This window comes from Parus major, chromosome 2, assembly GCF_001522545.3.
Source record: "Parus major isolate Abel chromosome 2, Parus_major1.1, whole genome shotgun sequence".
NCBI classification, from domain to species: domain Eukaryota; kingdom Metazoa; phylum Chordata; class Aves; order Passeriformes; family Paridae; genus Parus; species Parus major.
Window position 1 is genome coordinate 61,679,205 of NC_031769.1, and position 26,956 is coordinate 61,706,160.

At 36.0% G+C, this 26,956-nt stretch overlaps 1 protein-coding gene across 1 annotated transcript in view; it reads right to left on the minus strand.

The window, feature by feature from the left end:
- Positions 1 to 26,956, minus strand: part of DTNBP1 (dystrobrevin binding protein 1) — a 64,493-nt gene that overhangs the window by 23,584 nt on the left and 13,953 nt on the right. The window contains exons 6-7 of the mRNA XM_015617530.3: positions 25,337 to 25,469; positions 13,994 to 14,016 (exon numbers count right to left, since the gene is read on the minus strand). Of these exons, the coding sequence (XP_015473016.1) occupies positions 13,994 to 14,016; positions 25,337 to 25,469 (156 nt within the window). The remainder of the gene's footprint in view (positions 1 to 13,993; positions 14,017 to 25,336; positions 25,470 to 26,956) is intronic.

A 26,956-nucleotide genomic window follows, 5' to 3' on the forward strand; every position in this document is an offset into this window, starting at 1 on the left:
AGCCCAGACTGGACACAGCTCTCCAGATGTGTTGCTGCTCAAAACTCCCGTGTTCCTCTCCCCAAGGAACTCGACAATTACGGAAGGGAAGGAAACAACTGATGCCAGACAAAATAAAACACTGAGCAGTATCACAACATAGGCAGACAACATTTTCATGCTTATTGGATTTAAGAAAGCCTCTTTGCTAAATTAATACTAGAACAGTTTACACAATTAACAATTAGCTGGAGGCATAATAATTACTACAAAACAACCTCCCCAGCTCCCTCCAGTCCAACACACCCTGGCCTTTCAGGAATTTTTCTTTTTCCTGATGCTAACTCCTTCAATAAGTTTACATGTCTCCATGTCCCCTGTTCTGTCAAGCAAGCCAAGCTCTCCTAGCATCTTGTGAAATAAGCTCTCCTTTTAACTCAATTGTTTCTCTAACATCTCATTTGCAGCTGTTTACTGGAATTCTCATGATTAATCTGTCCCTGGATGTTATTTACGCTGTTCACAGTAGAATTAATCCTAATAGTTCATTTCTCAAAAGAGACTTCATAACTGAGATTGTTCTCCTCCTAAATCATTCTCCTTCAATAACCTGTCACTTGCCAAACTTTTTTGGTTTGCTGTTTATTATTTCTGTCTGTGCTAGATAAAACCATTTCTGTTTTCTCCGCTGTTCTAGAGTTAGTCCACAAGTCCTTCACATAACAAATTAGTTTTCACTCCATGGATTTTATTAAACTGAAAAATCACTAATATGCAGGAGAAAACTAAATTGGTACAAAAGCACCCTGAACTCTATACAGGGACAGAGCATGAGAAAGAGAGACAGAAGTTTCTCTGCCAGACTTCCTCCCATCCTGCAACTAGTGGACATTTTCATGCCCATTATGGCTTCTCAAATGTGCTGAAAATCAAAGACTTGGCTTTCTAGTCTGTCAGCTTTCCTACAGCTTTGCATTGGAAACACACTCAATTGTAATAAGAACCAGATACTACATGACTGGCAGTGGTTCATTGAGCTTATTCAGCTACACTTGTAGAGACAATTCTAGAAAACCAGTTATGGATGAGCATATGAACGAATTAAGTATTCATTAAGTATTCAAGTTCACAAACTTCTAAATATGTACCAATAAGCCAAAAGGAAAAAAATACATATGTCATCCAAACCCATAATGTGTATAGACTTCTTTCAGTCACAGTTTTGTGGAGACAGAAGCTGAAGCCACAGGCCCTCCTGAGGAGCCTGCTCTCCATCAAGAGAGCACCTGAGAGTAACCACATAGACAATGGTGCTCTTTAAAATAAAGGTAAATCTTTAAAATAAAGGCTTAGGACATTGTGTCAGTGAAACTGCAATTCCCACATCACTGGTGACTTGCCAACCCCGAGCCTATCAAGTACCACCAGTATAATTTCCTACCCTTGTGAACGCTCAAGGTAACTGAAAATAAATCGTGTGGTGTTCAGTGTTGTCTTCTCCATGAGGCGTGGGTTTCCAGTTTAATGTTCAATAACCAGAGAGAATAAATCTATAAGGATTTAAGATTAAGATCAAGGGAAAACCCTCCTGAGCCAACGGAAACACTGGTGTGCAAGGTCTGGAGTGATTACATAATCATCTAATTAAGATAGAAACTTATTCCTATAAATGGCACCATTCCCATTTGATTTAAAATGAGACACAGCCAACTACGTTTTGATCAAGTCTCATTTATGCAACATCAAAATAGCACTAGCTGCCTTCTACATAAAAGGAAGAAAAGGGCTGAGTGACATCTCCAAAAGATTCTTATTTCACCCTAATCCACAGAGTAACCCAAGTGATTAAAAATGAAACAATGTGTACGTCAAAACTGCCTCTTAACCTCTTCTGGCCTTAACTCACATACTCTACTAGAAATATGCAATCTAGAAATATTATGTACGTGTAAAAATGTGTTGCTGATTTTTAAAAATAGCTCACATTTAAATATCTATTTTTATTACACAATATTTCACCTGTAAAAGCAGATACATCCCGAAAAAGGACGCCACACAAGCTACAATACTGAAGACTTATGTTTGTACAGTTTCAGCTCCACTGCCTTGATACAATTTCACATGACATACCTAACACTCAAATAAAATGGGCAGAATAGTTTACCAGAATATCCACATTTTTGTTCCATTTACTGAAAGGAGAAGAGAAGCATTCAGAATTCCTACATGCTCACATGCCCACCTTGGCCATCTACACACATCATTAGAACCTGAGCAGAACAAGTAGTTTAATAACACACTGCTGGGAAAGGCGGGGCTCAGACTTATGTAAGAACATGCTATAAAGAAGCAATGATTTCTACTGCAGCTTTTAAAACAATTCTACTATTTTTGAACACTGCAAGAACCAGAACAGTATCAGATTTAGAGTACCACTACAGAAAGAAACGGCATCATGTGGAGAAACATAAAAAGTGTATAATCTATTGCTGTACATTTATTTAGTTACAAATCAAACTGATGAAATGTCTGCACTTATACTTACATTTCTAACATAAAATAGAAGCAGCATGCCAAAAGAAAGAATACTGTCATTATAAAATTGGTCCAGAAGTCATTTACACCACGATGAAGTCACAGGCAGCAAGAGCTTAAAGCATTTGGTCTTTCAGGACCCCAAGAAGTACTACAGCTGGTCTTGTTAGAGAGTTTAAAAGTAGGAATAAGAGTATTTTTTTAACCTGTCATTAACTGTAGACCACATAGGTGGTGAGCAAAGAGACTATCAAAAAATATGTTTTGCATTACTTTTTTTTTTTGCCTGTCACAAAGCTAGAGATGAAAATGTGATTAAAAAAATTTGAATAATCCTGCTTACCATAGAGGTGTTAACCATTGCAATATTAATGCTCATACTAAGGCTTCTACTTTCTGCTAACTCTTCCCTGAAGTACTTGGAGTAATATTGCTAAGGCTTACATTTCAAACTGTTCTCCTATTTAATATTCTAACCCTTATATAATTCCAGGGTTAGCCCCTACCCCACACATAAAACAGCTGTTTTACTGTCCAAGATATGATGGTAAATAAGGAAAAAAAGAAGTACTTGCAGCTGTGCCCCTTTGCCCGTACTTCCACTGCAATTTCAGGAAACAAGAACAAGAGGGACAACTTGCACAAAGTAGTTCAGAATACAAAATGGATTATACAAGCAGTGTGTATATATATATATATATATATATATATATATATATATATATATATATATTGCTTGCAACACTACACAATTTTGAGTGCACAGTGGTCACATCACATTTAGCAGAACAGAGGGTAAATTTTGCCATCTTTAAGTAAATAATCAACTGATCTGACCAGACTTATGGAATACAAGTATTTTTACAAATTAAGTATTTCTAATCAATACAAATGTCAAGAGTTCTCCCCTATCAGATAAATGGCTTAAAACAAAATATTCAACTGTACATAATTATTTAACAGAAATATCAACTTTAGAGGTCAAAATTACAACTCACAGGTAAAGCCTTGATAAAGGCATGCTCCAACAGGTTATTAAAATAGCAAATAGTTCCATTTACTCTTATTTTTTGGTCCTGGACATCCACTGAAAAAAAATCCACATGAATGGTAACCAAAAAAACAACTCTTCCAGTGGTTATGTAAAAGAATATGAAAGGAATCAGAGTAGAAATCTACATTTTATTTCTACTTCAATTAGTGCACAGTTCTAAACACCATTACTTACAAATTAACAGTATAAAAATATTATTGGTTGCATGATTAAGAACATTGTTTCATACAATAAAGGGGGCTTATATGGATGGAAAGAGCACTATGCTTCATTAAAAATATACCTTTAAAATTTACTTAGTTTTATTTATCTAAAGGAAATTAGCATGACTATCTATGCTAACATACACTGCTCTATATTTTTATTCTTGGTTTTATCTTCAGATAATTATTCTGTGTCTCCTCTCATCCTCTGGTGTCACCCCACCCTTAGACACGCCTGCTTGAATTTTATCTAACAAGATATCTGTGTATTTGAATTCTTCTACTAATTCTGATTACTGTTACCCTGATAATAATGCAAAGCAACAGACAAAAGCACAGCAATAAACAAAAGCCCTAAAAAAATAGACATTAACTCACCATTTCTTTCAAATTTGCTAAATCAAGTTGATAATTAACCTGTCATTTTACAGCACACCCTTTGCAAATCCGGCAACGGTGATAACTGAGGAAATTAACTAAGCTAACTTTAATTTCATTTTACATTTTACATTAGCTTGGCAAGTTAAGGTGACAAAAAAAAAAAAAAAAAATGATAATAAAGTTCCACCTACGTGAATTCTTCTGAGTATTCTCAGTGCCTCCCGGAGATGACATGGCAGTAAGAAATAAGCAAGTAAAAAGAAACCCAGCACTGGTCAAGTGAAAGCTCCAGTTACCAAGCAGCCCCAGCGATGTGCATCTTCACCGATGCAGAACAAAGACCTTTGCCAGAAGGCTGCTTTTTCAAAGCAGTGGTACCGCGACGGGCAGTTTCCAAAGGGCCACTCGCACGCAGATGCAGCTGCACACACATGGATACTTCAACTCAGCGCCTCCCCAGAACCTGAGCACAAGCTCCCAGCAGCTGGGCTCCACCAGAAATGCAGGCATGTATTTGGGAAGATACCACACGCTGCTGAACCAAGGGGTGCTGCGGAGACGGCAATCTTCCCAGCGGGATATAATCTGATGACACGCAGCTCCAGCATGTGTTTATTTGGCAGAGAGCTGGAAGTGTGTGAAAATGATTCAGGAGCAAGGGGAAAGGTACAGAAGGGTTCTGAATTCTATTTTTTATTAGGCACTGCTCACAAGGCTCACCCCTTAAAGTGCCTTTCCTTAACATGGCTTAGCTCAGATACCCCACAAACCAGATTACATACTATTCTTACTTCACACATAAAATATTAAAAGCCTTGGATGTGATTTTTTGAAATAAATTAGAACAGTATTCTCTAATGAAAACTGAATTTTCTGTATTACATAGCCAAACAACATTTTCATCAAAAGCTAAAAAAAACCAACCCAAAACAGGTTATGCAGTTGAAAAAAAAAAAATACAGCAATAGCATATGACTGAGAATCTTTGGCTCTAGTGATGCTGCAGTTACACAACAGTGCATTTATGTTCAAAAACTGTAAGGCATTCCTCAGAATTTGGAACACTGGCACACGTTGCCTCTTCAGTTTAGGAGGGTGCACAGTGCTGCCAGAAAACAGGATAGCCATAGCAATTCCTTTCTTTTACTTAAAAAGATCACATTTTGCAAACCTTCTCTGTGGTAATTATGAAAACACAGAGTAGGGACAAAAGGCAATTATATAACAAATACTTCTCCAATCGACATCATTAAAAGTAAAAATATACGGAATGTTTGGCCTACAAAACTCAGGTTTATTTAACTAGTGAAAATAACACCAAAAATATCTAAGTGAAAGATTAAAAGAATTATAATAATCATGAGATAATCCTGCCTTCAGTCCAGACTTTGGTAATTAAAGGATGAATTCAAGTTAGAGCTGTAGACAGAACTGGCTTCTATTTTTTTCCCCATCAGTCATTTAAGCATTAGAGACAATTAAAATATTACACATTTAAATATTTTCTCTTCTATATAAAGTGAGTATGACAGGACTTATGTTCCCATTAAATTGTCTCATATTATCTACACAGTTTGCTATTCACCCTGGCAATGGCTGAAGAAAATCCCTATTGTTACCCTGGCCAGCTCCACTCCTCAAAACCAGGATTCTGCAAGGCTGATTCCAGCATAAACTTCCACCACAGCCAACAGGAGCTGCACCTGCACACACATGCACCTGTCTTATTTTAAGCTTCAGTGATGCCAAAGTTGCTGTGATACATCTAACCTTTGATAGGGTTTTTGACTTAGAGAACTACTAGATTACAAAGAGTACAGGAATCAAGGAAAAAAGAGAGAACTACATAAATGCATCACTATTAGAATTTGTTGGGAGGATAAACCAGCCCCCTCAAAATGCAATGCAAAGGCAAGATGAGAAGGCATGCAGCTGTCTCATGAAATAAAACTCACAAGATTCTCTAAAACTATATGTAGATGAAGTAGAATTTAATAGAAAGGAGGGTTCCTGCTCTTCACTCTTACCCAATCAGAATTAGCATTAAAAAAACCTGATAAACACAAGGTTTCAGAAGTATCAGTAACACTAGCACTCTACTAGTTATGCTAATTCATTGTCTGAATAGTACTTTCAGATGACAGCAGTCACCCAAAATCCTGAAATCTAGTTGAGCATGAAGGCTACAAACTGCACTATTGAATCTGCAACATAAAAAGTTACATTATAGCCAAACACACAACAAACAAAAAAATAAAAATAAGTAAGTAAAAAGGCATTTAAAGCATTAAACCAGAAGTGGTTTGGGATAGAAGTGAGAAAGCCGAAACTTATCTTTGATCAGCCAAACTACAACAGCATACACTATTTTTTACAAGGAAATCTGACAATCTAGTTCACCCATAAATAACCTGGTTCCTCTATAGCAGCCTTTTGAGACTTCCTTTAGAAACGCTACTCCCTATTCACAGCTTTGAAAATTCAGGCCTTTTCCCAATATATAACCACCTTAGTAATGAATGCCATTTTATCACTAAGATCCACTCAAGGCTGTATTGACACTACAAAAAAAAACCCTGTTTTCACCTCACCAGCTGAAAACTAATAAAAAGTGAGCAAAATTAAAATAATTCCTCATTATATCAAATTATTAGGAGCTGGAGTTTTTCAGCCTGGAGAAGAGATGACTTCAGAGATCTCATTGTGTCCTTAATTATAAGGAGTATAAAAAGGAGGCAGAGGGATTTTTTTTTTTTATGGGCAGGTAGTGACAGGACAAGGGGCAATTGATTTAAAATGAAAGTGCAGGTTTAGATTAGATGTTAGGAAGAAATTCTTTACTCAGTGGTGGTGAGTTACTGTCACAGGTTGCCCAGAGAGGTTGTGGATGCCTCATCCCTGGAAGTGTTCAAGGCCAGGTTGGATGGGGCTCTGAGTAACCTGGTCTAGTGAGTGGCACCCCAGCCAAGGCAGGGGTGCTGGAATAAGATAATCTTTAAGGTCCCTTTCAGCCCAACCCATTATATATTGAGTTAGTTGACAATGCAGGCCTCCTTTGAGCAAAGCACAATGGAAATCTGCCTTCTGATGTAGTAATCAAATGCAGAATTGTAGATAATCTTGCTTCTACAGCTGAAATATGCCAAACCTCCCCTTTTTTGCCTCTTCCATTGAAATGTAAATTCAATTTCTTGTATAGAAAACAGTCTGTCCTGAAGACTTGATGCTTATTAACATATTAGATAAATTTATTTCCAGTCACCTGAAAAAGAAATGTGTGCACAAGATATTATCCATTGTAGTTTGCTTCACTCCCAGTCTCAATACTCAATCCAGAAAATGTTTTGCTGCCTTGGCAAAGGCAGCTAATACATTTTCAATTACACCTGCTGCTCAATTTGTGTTGCCAATTGAGAACAAAGTCACATTCAGAGGGTCAGCGAGAGGCAAGCAATTGCTTTTGTGTATTACCCCAGAAAACTGAGAACTTCCACTGTTCCTGGGTATGTATTCATAGGAAAAGTTCTCAAAGTATGCCATTAAGTTTAATAACTCTGCCAAACAGAATCAGACATGTGCAACTCGGCACCATCCACCTGTGTGCCACAGAAATGTACATTTGAAAGCTCATACATACATTTCAGTGCTGGTAATACCTGCCCAGATGTATAAAGATTCAATTATTTACCAGGGAGGACCAGTGAAAGACCAAGAGTGAACCTTAAACTCTTCTCTTTAGAAGGATTTTAAAATAAAAAGCCTTTTTAAAAGGCTTGATTTTAAGGTCATACCATTTCAAGGAAGGCAAATAAAGAAGCAAAATAGAAGATACAAAAAGCTATATACAGACCTAGAAACTGTAAAAACGTGTCCCAAGATTTAAATAGATGCAAGAGTCTACATCTGTTTTTATGAAAACATAAAAACTAAATCAAAAGCAAGGTAGCTATAAGGACACTTCAGAATCTTGTTTCCTCCTCCATCTGTCTCATCCTATTAAACTAAAATGGAAGACTTAAGTAATTAAACTTATTTGCCTTTCACTCAAGGTTTGACCAGAGAAGTCTCAAATCTTTCTGTTCCCAAGAGAACAGTTATCATGTATAAGAGTCTTGGTCAATTCTTGCCACAAACAATACAGAGCATCCAAAGTTTCAAGGCTCAGGTCCTTCCATAGGAAGGATGGGAAAAAAAAGCTAGTAAAACACAGTATTAACTAGCAATCTATCTGGATGTTTTCATAGCAAAACAATGTGAAAAACCCGTGATATCTGAATACAAACCTGACATTTTAATTCCATTTTAGCTTTATTACAAAAGAATTAAGCAATTCTTTCCTAACTATTTCCTGGTATGACAAAGCAAGAGTTGTCTGTGCTACAAGGTTTAAATATTGAAGTTTTGGACCACACAAATGCTAAAGTACTCCAACTCCATGTGGCTGGAATTAATTTCTACCACAATGTCATCTTACTCTTGCTCAGAAGAAACATACAAGATTATGTGCTCAAAATGACAGCTCAGCTTGAAGAGCAACTACGTCATTGAATGTATGAGCTTTGTGAACCATGAGCTTTAAAGACCTCCACTGCATATTACTCATGCATCTGGAAGGTAATGTGAAGAACAGGAAAAAGGAGTTTTATTTTCACAGCCATCAGAACACAGCATGATAAAGAGGATCCCTAGACTGGATGAAGAAAAAAATATCAGTTTGACATACTATTTGTTAAAGTGAGTAGATTTTAAAAAATGGAGAACAAAGAGATGGAGACAACAGACTGCTCCAAATATTGTGTGCTCTTAGAATAGAGAACAGCAAAAGTCAGGAAATTAAAGTAAAAATAAACATATTTAAGCTCCAAATAAAAGGACTGGAAAACTGCAATTTCAACAGCAGCATCTTAGATGCATGAATAGGGATGACAAAATCTGCATATCAAATGTGATCCTATGACTTAACCTTGAAGGCAAAAGCAAGAAAAAGCACCTCTACTTTACAGGTCAATTTCTCAAGGAATATTTTGATAAAGCTCTTAAAACTTAGCTGGCCTTGTTTGAGAGAGATCACATATTCAAAAGGCTGTAAACATATTTTATTGTATTGTAAACAGAAGTGCTGAAAATGGTCATATGACCTGTTTCCCTGAGCTCGAATGAAACTAATCCCGTTAAAGCTTAGAAATATGCATGACTCAGTAGCCAAAGCCATGTGCATATTTGCCCTTGTAAAGTTGCTGCCACCTTTCATTGTCCAAAAGTGCTGTGTTGCTGATCGCTAAACAGCCTCTAGTGCTTTAGTTTTTTTTTCCAGAAATGAACTCAAAACATTGCATCCTGAACTTGTAATAAAAAGGAACTTTTACAAACAATTCTAAAATTTATCATGTATATAGTTCCTATTAGGATAAATTAGAAGAAAACTCAACAGCATATGCTACTACTATTGTGCAATTCTACTGCTTTTAAAACTTCTATTTTTTTCCCTACTCTGTCAGTGCTGATTACCTGCCCCATTATCTGCTCCACTCTTCCATCTTCTAATGAGATTAACAGTATATTATAACTATTTACTACACAATCCTGGCTGCTCTGGACCTAAAGGAATGTTAACTCAAAAAAGAAAAAAATTAATTAAAAAATGGTACCATGTGCCTAGAAGAATGATGGAATGATCTGAAATCTCAGTGCACTCCTAAATGCACTAGGTTTCAAATATCAGGAGCAAATAACCACATATGTGCTATCTAATTTCCAGTTTCTCAGCTGTAAAATGAAAATGATACCTTCCTAAATGATGCAAGAACACAACCCATCAAGTACTAAAATCAAAACCACACACAAATACCAACTAAAATAAACTCTACCATTGCAAGAAATTGCCAAGATTCAGAACAGAACATTTTTTTTAGCATCTTTATGAGTCTCAGCAAAGACAGGACAGCACAGAGCATAAACCAGTTCCTACAAGCAGTTCTCCCAAGACTGAAATTGGTGCACACTAGGAAGAAACTTGGAGGCTACTCCATATGACATACCAATGTTTCCATTCATAAATCCATCATCTTTTATAGTAAAGACCTCTGAAAGATAAAGTACTAAAAAAAAGATAAGGAACTGGACAACCTTTGAGACGTTCTGTCCTCACACACTTAAGATACACAAATGCCAGTGCTGCAGCAGTGTCAACAAACATCACACACTCATTCCCTGCCTACTTCAGAGATGTTTAACACAAAAAAGCAGGAAAGCTTCTAACCTTCACTTTCTCAGCATCACAGATTTTAAGTAATAATCAACTTCAATTACTCTGTAACAGAAAACCCTTGTGGTTGAAAGAAGAGAGACTGGAAAGGTTTGTCCTGCCCCTGCACACTGCGGGTGCAGCAAACAACAAAGGAGAATGTCTGGCCCTGTAAAAATAAGTCTTAAAGCAAAAAGAAGAATAGTAAAATCTAATCCTCACAATGAAATAGAGTACAATCTTCAATACCAACATGAAAATGGCAGAAACAAATTCTAAAACACTGACAAATACAAAAAATATTAATAATTTCTTAAAGTAATATTGTATTTTTATTTCATGCTTCTTAAAGGTACTAACACCAATGAGCAAGAGAGTTAGAGGATTCTCAACACTTTTCAATGCTGCAAACTGGCATGTATACATTCCTTATTAAGGCACCTTCTGGATGACAGCTGCTATCTTCAAAGAATATACTTAAAAGTCCAATGAATTACCACTTTGTACCTTGGCACACACAGTGGGAAGTTTTAAATGAAACCAGAGACAATTCTATCTCTTGGTTGCGTAGATTTTGCTTCAATATTAAAATAAATAAATACTAGTTATATACAATGGCACTTAAAATATTTTTAAGGTTACAGACACTTGAATATTTCACTAATTTACACACTACACCTGTGCACCTATTTGTATTTACACATCTACAAAACTCCGGGGAAGTAAAATTTTAAAACAGATCTGAGAGGTCTGTGAAGCTACCTAGTGGCATTGTGAGTCACATCTGCAATCTCATGGTCAGTGCCAACATAAAATGTGCATTTTCTTCTGTATTCATTGGGCAATTGATGGGATGCATCACAGAATTCCAGCTTCTACCACTGCACTATTTTGAATCTCAGACAGGACCATTCAGTTTCTTAATTCTGGTAAAACTTACTTTCTATGCTGAGAAAGTCATAAGAACTCATCACTGGTGAATGTGCGAGTTGCATCTGGACACTGAAAAAAGTGCATACAACTCTCTTTTAACCCTTCTAGCAAATGTCTTGAAGGAATATTTTTGTGGTACTTTAATTCCTGCATATTCAGATAGAATGATCTTGTATCTTTATGAAAGATATTTTTATGCGAGACATTTACCATCCTTATATCCTGGAAGCTATTACTTTTTAGCATATGGTATTCAAATTCACAAATAACAAGTTACTATTCTAAAAAATGTCATTTTGGGTTTTTCCATTGGAACAGATTTTAATGTACAATGATTTCAAGTGCAAATGCATTAAAAGATGCAAGTGTATAGGAAGGTATTTTAAACAGTTCCTCTTTCCTAGACCCTGCACTGGGTATTTCATGAACAGAATGTTGAGAAAGACATTTCACTCTGGACAATTATGCAAAGATAAATTAGTTGAGGACATAGTCTATACTTGCAATATCAAAATGTAAAGAACCATCTACTCAGCTACTGAACACGTTTCAGTTGGAACCAAATTTTACTGGTTTCTTCTGCTTTTTAGATAACAGTGTTAGGCTGTTAACTTAGGACACACTGCTCACCCTTGCTGCTGCCTTTTCCTTCCTCTGTGACAGGATTCCTATGGACATCCACTGAGTTATCTCAGTGTGCTTCATCAACTGGAAGTGAAGTCAAACAAGTGACAGATCATTTTTGCCAAAATCTAGTGAGCTCTAGAAGCAGCTCAAAACAGAAAACTCAAGTAGGAGCCCTGAGTTAGATTGGGCAAGGCTGTCCTAAAACCAAAACATCTGCCTTTATTTAATCCTTCGCAACTGGGAATCTCCTGCTCTCCCTATGAAATGATAATGATACTAACAGGAAGTCCAAAAGGCCAGAAAAACACTGACTGAAGCCAATATAATGAATACCTCTACTTCACAATCTGAGTTAACAACAAAAATTCCAAGATTTGAGAACTTGGTAAATCAGAAAGACCATTTCCTCCAAGCACGTATTTTCAATTGTGCACCTAGATTTTTAGTAGTCTAATCCAAATTTCCTGGGAAATGTCAGGTAGAACACTGAAAGTTGTTTCACTGAATCTGTTGTTTACTTTAAACCTTCTTGTCAACTTCTAGAAAGTAATTAGACTTGCTTTACAAAACCATTCTTGAAATTGTCTAAGCTATGACTCCCCTTCTCCTCTGTCAGGTACGAGCTTGTCCACCAGTTTACTATACAAAAACACACATAAATTAGGCTGAAAGATATTTAATATCCATTTTCCATGATTCATCCCTCTATGCTTATCTAGCCTTCTCTTAGCTACCAAGACAAGTCTTTCATAACCAGTATTGGAAATCTGTCTGCCTCTGTATCCATTACAGAACCAGTTGCTTAGTCTGGTAAAAATTTCAAGGTCAACACACAGCTAGTATGTTCCTCTTCCATCAAAATAATTGTCTTTGTAAAATACTTACTGTCAAATAACGTTAAAGTCTCTATTAAAATAACAAGGGGCCTAGAGAGAAATTACTTTGGAAACCACTCTCGTGGCTTCCAGGAACTCACTTAAAACCTGATGATTTGACCTGATCAATACAAACAAAAAAACGAGGATTCACTGTTCTCATAAGCACCAGGTACTACAATTAGCTGCCTTGCTTTGGATCAGAAGGAGCCTGGCATTATCTTCTGTTTTGTATTGAGTTGCTCTATGTTGAAAGCTGTCAAATCAATCAACAAAAGGGTTGGTTTGGTAAGTTACAGAAAAAGTGACATTTTACATAATCTGTGTTGCTTATATTTTACTGTAACTGTTATTTTCCTTTATTGCATCACAAAGATGAAATAGTAATGAACTGAAAAGGCAAAGGAATGCAGCTGAGAGAAATTTCCATCCCTCCTTTCAATTTCAAGAGACAATTGATTGACATAAGTCAGTGCACCTGATTTCATTCTCACAAATATGAGTCACAAACCCACAGTCACATCCTATCCAAAGGAAGAGATAATAGCAATTCTCAAACAGATCAAATATTAACATCAGTAGGAAGAGTAAGCCCCAGTTCAGCATTTACTGAAAATGGGACTGTGTCCTATCTATGTACCAGAGACAAAGCAATAGTACATGACAGAGTTTCCAGCCATTACATCATATATTGGACAAATATTTGTATATATCATTGAGTCTCTCCAACAAGCTGAGCTACAAAAAATAAATTTGCATAATACTGTGAAAATTCTCTGGAAACAGCCAGACAAAAATCTAACATATAACAGCCTGCAACATGCGCCAAAAATATATCAGTGATAGAAAAGACATCGACTAGTTGAAGACAAAGCCCTTATCCATAAAAACTGAACACCAAAGGAAAGGCTTGAATTAGATAACAGAATCTCTGAAACCTAGATAAGACAACAAAATATCTGTGTTCCCTTTACCCTTAGGAATCTTCCAAAGAAAACAGTAGCAAGAACAGGCAAAATAAAAAATTCACAGCTTGCTGGGTCAATATAAAATTTACATTGTCAAATGTAGAAGGGAAAAAGTTCCTTCCCTAGTTTCACTTAATACACAAATTACCATAACTCTTACAAACACTTAAGTAGAAAATAAAAATAGAATTTACCTTTGAATGTCTCCAGTTCCTTCCTGTTGGAGAAGAGCAGAATTAAAAAATTAATTAGAAATACCACATGTAGAACTTCAGGATTTATTTTACAGGCTTTAAGACTTACTAAAAGACAAAAACAAATTAATTTGATTGCCACCATATATAAGGGTAATATTACGACATGTGTTTATCTAAAGCAAACAAAATCAACCTGTTCATAAATTATGCTACCACCTCTTTATAAACATATACAATTATACAAATATTACACATTTATATCTAGCTACATAATTTCCAGATACACTACTCCAAAAACTAAGATTTCTTAAGGCTTTAGTTACTAAAGCATCCTTTGCCTAGCAGAGATTTACCAATTTACAGCACAGTGAATAACAATTTGTGTCCCATTTTCATCAATGCTATTCAAAAACATTTTGGCAACACTGAAGGAGAAAAATCTGACAACATCACTCTGTTAAAACAGAGAGACGGGCAAATAGACATACAGTGACATTCCTCAGAGGAGAGGATTTTCAAGTATGTTATATCCCAGATAACCCAGAGTATTCATGTAACAGAAAGCTAAAAATTTAAGTTAATATTTTTTTGCCTTCATACCAGACCACTTTCCACTTTTAGTAGTTATGCAATTGTGAATGCAGAGGCCATAAAACAAAGACGTATTTTCTCTATTTTAAAGAAATTGCAAAATGCTCCAACTGTCATTACTACAAGGTAGTGATTCATCATGAATTTAAAGGCTTAAGAGGAATCAATGTAATAACTGAGATAAGGCAGAATTCTGGCCTTACAAAACACTCATATCAAGCATTTTTTTAGTCTAAGCCTTGCAAAATGCCTCATTGAATTCTGAATTTTGAAGCAAAAGTGACCGTAAGAAAAACAAAGACTGAATTCAGAGCTGTTCAGATAAATTCTGGACAGCTATTCTCTATCCACAGACTAAAGGACTCTTCAGTCACCTACCAGAGACACTGTCTCACAATAAATATGCTATACCATAACAACTCCTTCTACCCCTTAAAAGATGACACAATTCAGCATCTATTCTTGCATCAGAACAGACAAAACATGCTCAAAGCTGAAACAATTTATTCTTTAAGGAGGACAAAGTATTCTAAAAGAAGAAAAGGAATGCATTTACCTCCACATTTTCAGAGAACATTCCACTTTTGTCACCAAATGTTAAATACAAGTTTTTGAAAGAATGGGTGCTTTACCAGGAAATAAGCTAGAGTGTGATTCACAGTAAAGAATTCTATTAGTTGCAACTTCCTATGAGTATCTATTTCCTTTCCTGCTTCTCCTCCATCCCTTTCCCAAGCTAATTTCTCCCTTTTATACCACAGAAAAAAGCTACTTTACAATACCTGCGATTTGCAGGTTCATACCCCAAAAAAATTTTTCCTATGCTATATACTCTATTTAGAGTTGCAAAATTCTTAAACACTCTTATAATAAGTTGCCCTTCTTATTTTTTAATAATGGCACAGTAGAACTTCAGGATTGAGGAAACAACAATCACAGGAAATGCTTCTTTTCCATGGACTGAAACAAAACCATACCAGAGGAAACATCTTGTGAAAGTAAGAGGTGAAAAACTACATTACTTGCATCTAAAATCAGGAGATTTTATGACGTGTCTACAATTGGAAAGACGAAACAATTACTGCCATGGGGTTGAAAGAGGTTAGTAAACAAGATGGTAGCACACTAACCAAGTGACAATCACTCATTTTGTCTAAACACCCAGAATTTTTCTTTTCAAAATCCATCAATATTTTTAGGGTTGAGATGCACTAAGATGTTGTCCCTATATCCATATACATAATTACATTCATTAAGAAAACTGGAAATAGATATTTGACCAAAACTTTTTTCCTCTGAAAAATTAAAAGTACCTATGATTAGCATACAGTAAAAATACAGATTTGAAATTTAAGGATCTTTATTTCCTAGTATCCTCATACCAATTCAGACCCAAAGACAGAAGATTTATATTTTACACATCATGAATTAATCATATCTTGAGGTTTCTCACTAGACTTTCACTGAAGCTTCTATTTAGAAATACATACTAAAGTATATGCTTACTGAAAGCATGTTCAGTAATAAAAAAAATCCTCCATGATGCTATTAAGTAAAACGATCCAAATAAAAACTTGGAAGTTTGAAAATTTTAATCCTTAATCTCGTTTATCAGCAGCTTTGGTAAGAACATAACACTAAACTGAGAAGTGGAAAGGAAACAGACTTGTGATAACATTGGAAAAACAGATGGCTTAAGAGTATATCAGTACATTTTTCAGGTGGGTAATTAAGACCTGGCACACAGATGTACAGAGAAAAAGGTATAATAGAGTATTACATTTCTCCCCTTTACAAGTAAATAAATGTTTTTGTATTTACTGATAAACTACTTCCTATGTCTTTTCTAAGAGTCCAAAGACAAAAAGTCATCTCCAGAATACACTGACCTCACATTAAGGATTAAGCTTCATATTCAGAACACAGACAATGTAAAGAAACTAAAGAAACACTGAGAGTCATTAAAATGAAAAAGATTAAATTTAAAGCAGTGTTGGAAAAGCAGCCTTCAAAGCAAGGTTGAAAGACAAGCAGGAGGAAACATAAGGCAATTGAAAGCACTTTATAGGGAAATGCTCCCAGATTTTATTTCAAGAGTTTTCATCCAAAAGAACATTCATGCACTTCACAAATGGATGAGATAAACTTTCTGCCACTATTAGAAGGAAAACATGCCTGCCTTGCCTCTGACCTTGCTACACATGAAGGCTCTTGAAGCCCAGTGTGAGTTGCTCAGCATCTGTCCAGGATTAAAGGAGCTCCCATGCTGAGTCTGACCACTGACCAATACAACTACCTGGCATTTGACTATATGCTCTTCAGCTACTAAATTTTAGGTTACTGACAACAAACCTGGCTAGTTACTCATATAAGAATACATTTTACCTTTCCATAGCTTACAGTAAGCTTTCAAAAGAAAGGACTGAATTAGGAGGCACATTATAATATAAATAGCTCTTTTCAGTGAAAGATGAAGTTCAGCACCTCTGAGCAAGTAAAAAAGGCTAAAATAACAAGCTAAAGTCTAACATAATCAGACTATAAAGGCATGGAGACACTTCAAAAGTAATCTCATTTTTGTGTAGAGCAATTTGCAAATCCCAGATTCTTTCCTGAGAGGCAAGAGGGTGTACAGGCTCCACCGACTCTTATGTCCATGAAAACTATTTGGCCACACATATAAACAATAATGTTAATTTCTGCCTTTCCAGTTGCTTGTTTTCATAAAATAGAGAGGGGATTGAGGGATGGGTGCTTAATTACTCTGTGCAATTCTATACATGTCTAACTCAGTTACCAGTTTTTAAGACACCTGTAATGTTCTATGATGCTGTCAGTGGTCTCAACTTCTTCATTTACAGAAAAGTTGAGATTCAGGGTTTGTGGTGAGAAAATATAATGGTGGAGACAATCAGGTGAAACAAACCATCTACAATATATGACTTCTCCCACAGGGTAACTGGCATGCCCAGTTTGACCTGCAATACAGCTAGAAGGGAGATACAAATTTCCAAGGGCCTTCTCATTCCCCTCAGGATTTTCATTGCATTGTTAGATTAACCCTACATTAGCCACTGAGCAGATGAGATGGACAGTAGGAAGGCTGTGATGGTATCACTGACAAACAAAAATCTAGGAATCAGAATATGAGAGGACTAGGAGGCATAACTATCCTGCTTTAAGTTACTAAGATCAAAGGGAATTTAATTTCTTCAGCAACAGTATGGAAAAAACCTCATGTTCTACTGTATCTTGCACACGGCTGGAACATTAAGATCAATTTCCTAAGTGTAGCTAAACATCAAGAATCCAGTTAAATACCTAAGAGACTACAGAAGCACCACATGCCTTAAAAAGATGCCACCAGGCAGAATTGATGATAAAATTGTGTAGTATCTTCAAGAGAACAGGCAGATAAGAAAGCAACAAAGTCCTAAGTAAATGTCAGGAATAATTTTATAACAAGCTCTAAAAGTAACAGTCAGTAAATTCCAACTACTGGACTCATATAGAAACAAAAGACAATATCAAGACACGATCCAACCCAGGAACTAAGAAATGCTGCATTTCCTCTGCTATGTCTGGTACAGTTAAATTTTCAAAATTCTATACTAAAAAAAGAAAAAAATCCTTCTATAGCCTGACTCAAGTTTTAGTAAGCTAAAAAGCCACGAGATCTCTCCTCTGGGACTTTGCTCTGGATGTCATCAGAACTAAAAGCCAAAAAACTGAGAACTCAAAACCTCTGTCACTTGTATGATGTGCAGAAGTAATAATGTACTTTTTTTAAATTTATTTTTTTGTACTTAGGATTAGCAATCTAAGGATTCTCTCAATCCTGACACAAAACTGTTTTCCCCATCCTTGAGACTGGTTGAACACCCCTTGGAAATACTTAGGCCAATTACTACTTTGAAATACACTTGAGACTGAAGCAATGAAAAGCCTGTAAGTATTGAAGAATTAGTAAAAGCCAACACTATTACTAAACTACTGTTGGAATTGAACCACAGGCAAGGGTTTCTATTCATCTGACAAAACACTGAAGACAGGTCAGGATTCTTCATCATCAAAAGTGACATTTTATCCCCTAAAAGAGAAGAGCAGAGAACTAAGGCATTTCAATACTTTTGCAATGGAGATTTTTTTGTTTCCATACTCATGCAGATACAGAAGTAGCTGAAATGTGTTTTCCAGCAAAACTTCTACATTAACTTCATTCCAGAAGATGGAACTGATCCCAGCAAATTTTTGCAACACAGATCTGTAATCAAGTTAATAAATACAACCAAAAACAAGTACAACCCTAATATACTCAGCAGTTTCAGGGTACAGTGAAAGCATTTCTGCTTCAATGTTTCAAAAAACCCAATAAATCTTAAGAACAAGGGGAGCCAACTTTCAGGTACCATTATTCAAAAGGACAGTAAAAAATAAGAGAGATGGCCTTAAAATCATAAGAAAATGGTAGAAGTGAAATCATTAAAGGCAAGTTTTGTCCTCTGCTAAGAGACTGACACAGGTCACTTACCATTAGAACCATTCCAAACTGGAATCTGAAATGTGGAAAAAATGCTTAGCTCCCTCTAAAAGCTCATGCCTTCAGAGGTAGGATTTTGCACAGGACACAGCCTTTAATTCTTTTGCTTTCATCCTGCTGTTATCCAAAAGCCTAACTGTTTTTACGTTTTTAAAAAACTTTTATCTTGGCATGCAATGTCATTGGATCACTAAAACATGTATCAACAGTTTGCTTTTATCATACAACCAAAATTTTAAGAACCAAAATTTAAAGCTGAAACTTGAGAATAGAAAATTAAGAGAAGCTACAGTTTGAGAAACTAGAAGGAATGTAAGAGAAGATGAAGTTTAAGAGACGGTACAAACAATCCACCATCAAAGGCCACCTCCACCATCAACTCTACCATTTATTTTCTAGAAAGAAAAGCAGTTCCTGCAAACCTGTTTTTATAAACAGCCACACAAGAAGCTGCAGATCTTCTTTTAACCTGGCCATCAATTTCCCCATAAGCATTAAAAAGAAGAGAAATTACAGTATCCAAAAACTGGCCAAGCTTTATTCAGTAAGTGACATACGTTAAAACCCTAATTCACAGAAACAAGGAAGTAAAAAGAGCTTGTGACTCCACGTGCAATGTTCACCTAAAATGCTGAATGTAGTTCCATGCAGCATGAACACAATTGTGCCAGAGAGAAGTTGTATCTCTTCAGGCATCTTCAACATGTCCCTTTGATCCAGGTATGTAAAATCTCCCTCACAGAAGCGTTGTCAATGAATGCATTTAATACATTGTTTTTAACTACTTTTAAATGAATTGGTTTTTAATGTAGGTGGAAAGGAGTTACTAAAGATCTCAGGAAATAATCCATAGCAAAGAAACACAGAATTTATCAGGAGGCACAGCACAGAGAATGAATTTTAGTGCAGTAATGACAAGCACCTAAGCCCTGTTCTTCTGCCACTAGCCACAATGAATTAATTACCCATATAAATAATGCATTTTTAAGAGTGGGAGAGTACAAAATGATGATTAAGGCAGTCCTAAACCATCTGTTCCTATTATTGATACAGTAAGTCTGGACAAAGAATGCCTGGTATTAACAGCTTTACAGGATTTGCAGATTATGCCCACTAACAAGCACCACATAAAGGTAGAGATAAATTATGCAGGATTGACATAATGTTTTAACATTTTCTAGATAACTTATTAAAAGGTGCTGTAGGATACAGAGGATCCAACACAAACATTCAGTCATTAATACAGGTCACAAAAGCCAAAGAAAAAGTCTTTTATTTGCCTATTTGAAAGAAAACAAGACCCTAAGGAGAAGGTAAGCAGCAAATCTCTTCATTACAATGTCATTGTCTCTCTGTATCAAGCAAAGATCACCAGAGAAAGGGCAAAATTAAATCAACTTAAAAGTGACATAAATTATATCGTACATTCACACTTTGCATATAAGAGAAAAAAAGTGCCAAAACCCCAGCAATCTTCAAACCTGTTGTGTATTCAGTCTTGCCCAATGTTTCCAAATACTGGGAGATCACTGATGGGAGTAAAATTCACTAATAATGAAGCAGCATTCTCCTTTGGGCTTGGCGTACGCAGAATACTGTAATGCAAGAATCCTTGCAAACAAAAGAAAGTTCAGAGCGTCCAAACTATAAAAAAAAGAAGCAAAATTATCCATGAAACTCTTCCAAAGCTTGTGCAAGTCTCTGCAGGATCAATAGGCATTCTCATTCTATGTGTCTGCCCAAAGAAGTGCAGCAACTGATGGCCATAAAATTAATTCCAGCCAGTCATCACCATGAAAACACTTGCTGCTGATTGTGCTGTATTCAAACTCATGAGACAGGATAGAAAACATCTTTGCAATGTGAGTACAGAAACGTATACAATGCCTAATGAAAACTCAAAGCCAGTCACCCACTGCAATCTGCCATGAAAATTGTCCTGAAGATAACCAAAGTTCTGCATCTAATCTTGAAAAATGTTTATTTAGGAACCCAGTTACACAAGATACAGCAGCTCCAAACCTATACCACTACAAGACTGATCAAAAAGCGTGACATGAAAATTTACACTGGTAAAAACTTTGATGAGAACTACTGAACATGTAGCTGAGGTCTCAGAAATAATTCATGGTATGCTTAAGGTTAGAAGGAAAAATATACTTGCTCAAAATATTTGCAACAAAGAGTCATATATACTTTTTTACAAATAAAAAGTAAATTTCATAAATTACATGTAAAGCTTGAAAGGCATATGAAGGTAAAATTTAAATGTATCACTGCCAGATGGGAGGGAATCATCACTGAGGATGCTGTACAGTACAGAGTACTGTTCCAGCCTATTGCTTAAGGAATGCTATGGATCTAAACAAGATCTACAGATATGGAAGTTTTTTTTGTATTTACTTTTCAAATGTTTATATTGTTCAGGCCTAAGACAAGCCACTGTATCTACATCCAATACCCCTTACTGTTCCTTTTGTTCCCAAAGCAATTAAAAAGAGGGATAAAGTCTACAGAAGAAACCAAAAGTAATCAAGACATTTTCTCACACACATCTCTAATCTACACAATGCAGTTACCATAAATTTTATGTCCTTCTGAATGAGAAAGTAAATCAAACAAACATTCCCATCCCCTAGAAGCACTAAAGCACCATAATGGCAATGCATCCAACAAGAACTATGAGAATCTGTCCAACTCCTCACCTACTGCACTAATTACAGAAGCATGGGGTTACACTTAATTTGACCACAATTAAACTTCAAAAATTCAAAAATTAGGAATAAATACAAATTTTAAGAACTTATTTTCTCTTCAAGTAAAGTAACTGTTTAAATAACACAAAAAAGGAAAAACAAGAGTCCCACCAAGGTTTGGATTTTACATTTATTTCTCTTCCATGTCTGTTCTCAAAGCTGACTGAAAAATAGAGAGGGTTCTTAAAAAAGACATCCTAAAAAATTATCATTCAGAAAATTATGTTTTAAGTCAAATAATATACAGGAAAATCTATTCACTCATTTCCAGTGACAAGGACCCTGCTATTCCAAATGTATTCCTACAAACTGCTGCACTTGGGCAGCTCCTTTTAATTGACAAAACAATCAGGAGCTGCTATTTTTCAAAATGTGGTGATCTCTGAAATGGATACAAATGGTACCAAGAGCTTTATAGGAAGTATAGCTTCAGGTCAGAATCATTTTATCTTACCACAAGGCTGCCATTCAGGGCACATAAAAAGATGACGCAAAAGTGAGCTCCTGACAGTGCTTCCTAAGGGACACTGTGCACTTGAGAAAGCTAGAACTGCAACATGAGACTAAAGAGACACAAAGTTTTCTGCAATCAGAAAATCAGAATGAAGGAAAGGGAAGAAGAATTGTGGTCAATTGAAAAAGGACAGGAAACAAAATGACATGGTTTAATGTCAACATACATCCAAACAATTGCAGGGAGACTAATCAGAGAAAACAAGAGTGGAATCTAGACTTCATACAACACTACTGGTACACCGATCAATGGATTAAACACAAAAAAGAGAATATTAAAATTCCAGAAATAAGCTCACAAGAATAACCCCAAACCAATCCCCCAAATATGAGGCTTTGAACTTGGAAAATATCCTGGATTGATTAATCTACTTTGAAATTAGTACTCAAGACAATGACAAAAGGCAAAAAATTGATCTGTTTGAACTGAAATAAAGTTGTTCTATTTAATAGGGAGACCTATTTCTTAAAATAAGTTCCCATAGTTACCATAAGCTGCATTTCATAGCTTTAATGTTGACCTAAAGCACCTTCTTCTAAGTCTTTCATATAGGATTTTTTCAAAAGATTTGAAATACATTAGCTTCTAGCCTAAGCTCCAGAGTGACTTTTTAACAAAATTATGGTTTTTTACATGCTTAAAATAACCTGAGTTTCTAGAGTTAATATCCATCTCAGTTTTCAGCCCTATATTGTCAAAAAACATGAAAAACCTTTTTTTTTCCAAACACAAAACCACTCACTCCCAGAAAATAATTTCTACGCTAAAGAGAGAGCATAGACTCCTGACCCCTCCCCCCCATACTTGATTCTTTCAGCTGGTGTCACAGTGAAAACCACAAGCACTAAAGAGAAGACGACAGGATACAAGTTCCAAACATACACCACAAATCACACTCACGTCAAGTTAACTGGCTGCTTCGCTCTTCAAGTGCCTACACTGCCAAGTGTCCTTCCTGTAATGAGCTAGCAGTTAATTTCTTACCTAAATAAATACAGTGGTATTTATGATCAACCAGAAATTACCTGCATTTTTCCTGTTTTGTCTAGGTCTGACCAAATGTAATCAGCTTATAATTACACTAAGTAGCTTGCTTAGCATTCTATTTATAAAACTGATTAGATGCTGCTAAGCAGAGCAGGCAATGTTTTAACACTATTTTGATGTTGGAAGTAGTGGCAAGGGGTAAGGGAGGAAGGATGGCAGAGAGAACAAAAACAACTCAGAAAACTGTAGAAAGATAATTATACAGGACCAAATCTGTTGCTTTATACACATTTTAAACTTGTGTTCTTTGGTTAAATAGCACATACTTAGAATTTTGGAATTACTACTCTTAAATATTTAATTATTCAAGTAGGTCTGAACAAGTGAATATTCAGCCATACTGTCTGCTGTTGACTTTTCCTGGAGAAAGGATATGGAATTGCCCTGACTTGGGAAAGAGAAAATCCAGGCTGCAGGAAAATTACAGATTATTGTTGAGGTCCCGGCCTGAGGTTAAGACAACTGAACAGGATGTGAAAAACTAAAATGACATGAAATAAGAAGTTACCAGATGTGACAGATAGCATAATAAGATACTGACATAAGCCACAGATAGTACCATAAAGGATGACTGGATTGTACAGGTGTTTAAAGGGAAGTTAGGTGAGAAACAGACAAATTTCACAGAAAACTAAAGGGGGAGCTTTAAGGTAGCAAAAGGTTCTCATTTGTGAGGTAGAACCTGCAATACCAGCACTCCTTAGTAACTGGAGCTGTAACCATTGAAGGGTAAGTTTCCCCAAATAACAAAAGAGGACCAATAGGGAAAAAGTATTCAGGGTAAAAAGGTCTTTTGGGAGGAGTCTGTGATTTAAAAAAAAAAAAAATTAAAAAAAAAGACAGGTACAAGAATGGCAAGAAGGGTTAAGAAGAACAACAGAGATAAGCTAAGCAAAATGTGGCCAGTGCTGTCTGGCACAGTCCTTCCCTGGATCACCACATCCTTATCAGAACTGTGAGACAGACCATTTGTTCTGACCTTAACACATGTATCAAACTTGCTTCCACAATCAAGGACGCAAGGAGGATGCCAGGCTGCTTCCCCTGGCTGACAGCAGGACTCCTGCCTCGACAGATCAAGTAACCTGGTTATTCCCCATGTCAGTCAGTCAACATCCACATCTACCCACCCCTCCCTAATAGGCTGTCAGGCACTATCTTTGACAAACTGCTTCAATTCAACTCCTCATTTCCTAATTTATATAATGAATGTAATACTGTTTTTCTTATCTCCTTATATTAGGTTATTTTTGGCACTAGTAGTAACAAAAGTCAAAAAAGTCAACAGCTTAAGTTATTTAAGTGCTTAATATTTTTCTCTTTCTACTTTGTCTTTTAGGTAAACTGAAGCTCATGAGGCGAAAGTTCTGAATTTTCACACATACTGCTGTAAGTTGAACTTTGATTCCAAGAATTAATGCCCTGCTTTTACAAGTAAGAGAATGGCAGGAGATTAATACCTTTCATACAGAGTGAAAAGTACTTATAGGATTGGATACTGATAGAACTGAAAGGAAGATAGAGGAAAATTCAGTTCCTAGCCTGACAGCTACATGGGGGGAAAAAAAAAAATGGAATCCATAAGCCAGGGCAGGGGATTTAGAGAAACAACAGTTTATCTGTGCTTATTAACAACAGCCCTTATTCCAATTCTTTGCAGAGAATAATAAACATGACTTCAACTTAACAACAATGTCATGATAATTTTCCAAACACATGTAGTCTTCGTTTATCACTAAGACATTCAATGAATCTACTACAAATTTTTAATGTCCTGTCAAAGAATATTATTTCTTTAGAAGATGAAAATAAAAGGGATTATATTATATATGGGGTGGTTAACTTCAAAAGGCTTATATTGTATGCTAATTCATAGCAATTGTTTTATTTACCTTTTTGTTTTCTTGTAGTTTTCCAGCTGTAATGTCTGCATACATTTGTATCTTTCCAATTCACACTGCTCACATAGCTCCTCAAGACACAACAGATGATTCTCCATTTCCTCAAAGTTTGCCTCTAGCTGGGCTGTAAGAAAGTCTTGTATGAATATCAAATTGCATCAATAGACAGAAAACTCACCTGAACAGAAACAGGATTTCGTAAAGGTAAATAATTAACATAGTAATAATTAAACACATATAAATGGCTCCAAAAGACAAATCTCAGCCCAAATCCCAGAGTAAAGAGTGGCAGCAGAGCCACATTAAAGGGAGATCTATCTGAGGTTCCCTTGCAATAAGATGCTGAACCACTCTATTTGTCCCAGCATTGTGGTATCACAGGCTCCTGGCCTGCATTTGAGGAAGAGAAGCATTCAGGACTCATACTTTTCCTTCTTGAGCAGACTGTCAGTTTAGCGCTTCCTACATGGTCCCAATCCAAGGAATAAAGCTGTGCTGGCTAAAGCCACGTCAAATCTTCATTTATTCAAATGAAGCAAAAATAAAGCATATGGGGAGAATTTTAACTTCCACATGATGTCATGGTAATATAAAAGAACATATTTATGTCTCTGAAGACAGACTCTTTACTGATAGCTAAATATAAAGATTTGCCTATTTTACATACATGTAAATTTTACAATTAAATCTACCTATTTTACGTACACATCTCTTAATCTCATCTTTAAACATAATTGCGCAGTCTCAACTTCATACAGATCTTGTCTATGACAAGTCTTGAGAAAACTGATCTCATCTCATAGCTCACATTGCTTTGAGTAGAAATTTGGACTAGACAATTCCTGAGGTCCCTCCTCACCTGAATTAAGTCATGTGAACCTTGTATCAAAGGATCACTCTCCCTGAGAGTGATTAATGCTAAATTTCATGTTTCTCCTCAGGATTCTACAGTAGAAAAACTATTTTCCCAAACCCTAACCAGCTGGTCTGTCTGGGATGAAACTGTGTGAATTACAGGAATATTATTAATCTTTTTTCCAGGACTTCTCCTGTACCAGAGGGAAGGTAAACTGCAGGAACAAAAATAATACACATTTTTACAAACAAATAGCAGCCAGAGTTATTGTATTTCAGATAATTAAAAGAAGTAAACAGTAAGCTGGAGGCATCAGTCAAATCCTCCATTCTGGCTTGGCCATTCTACTTGAAGCCTATCTTGGACAGTACATAATTTCAACTTCCTTGGCCATTGCTCCATTATGAATAGCCATCCTTGTGGTTCCCCTAAAGAAACAAAAGTTAGCAAATTTCCTAAGCAAACTTCCTAGGATGCATGTTCATATGTTCAGCTTCACTTAACATCATTTTTTAGTCCTTAAGAAGGAAGATCCACAACAGTAAGAAAGAGAAACATGAATCATATAATCAGCAAATATTTCCCTAAATTATTTTTCTGTATACAGATCACTGAGAGGAGGGGAAAAGGATTGGCAAAAAAAGAAAAAAAAAAAAAAAAAAAAAAAAAACAGGGAAAAATTAAGGGTAAATACAAGGAGAAAGGGGAGGAAAAGGTGGGGGAAGAGGGGAAATAAGGAAAAAAGATGGGAAAAA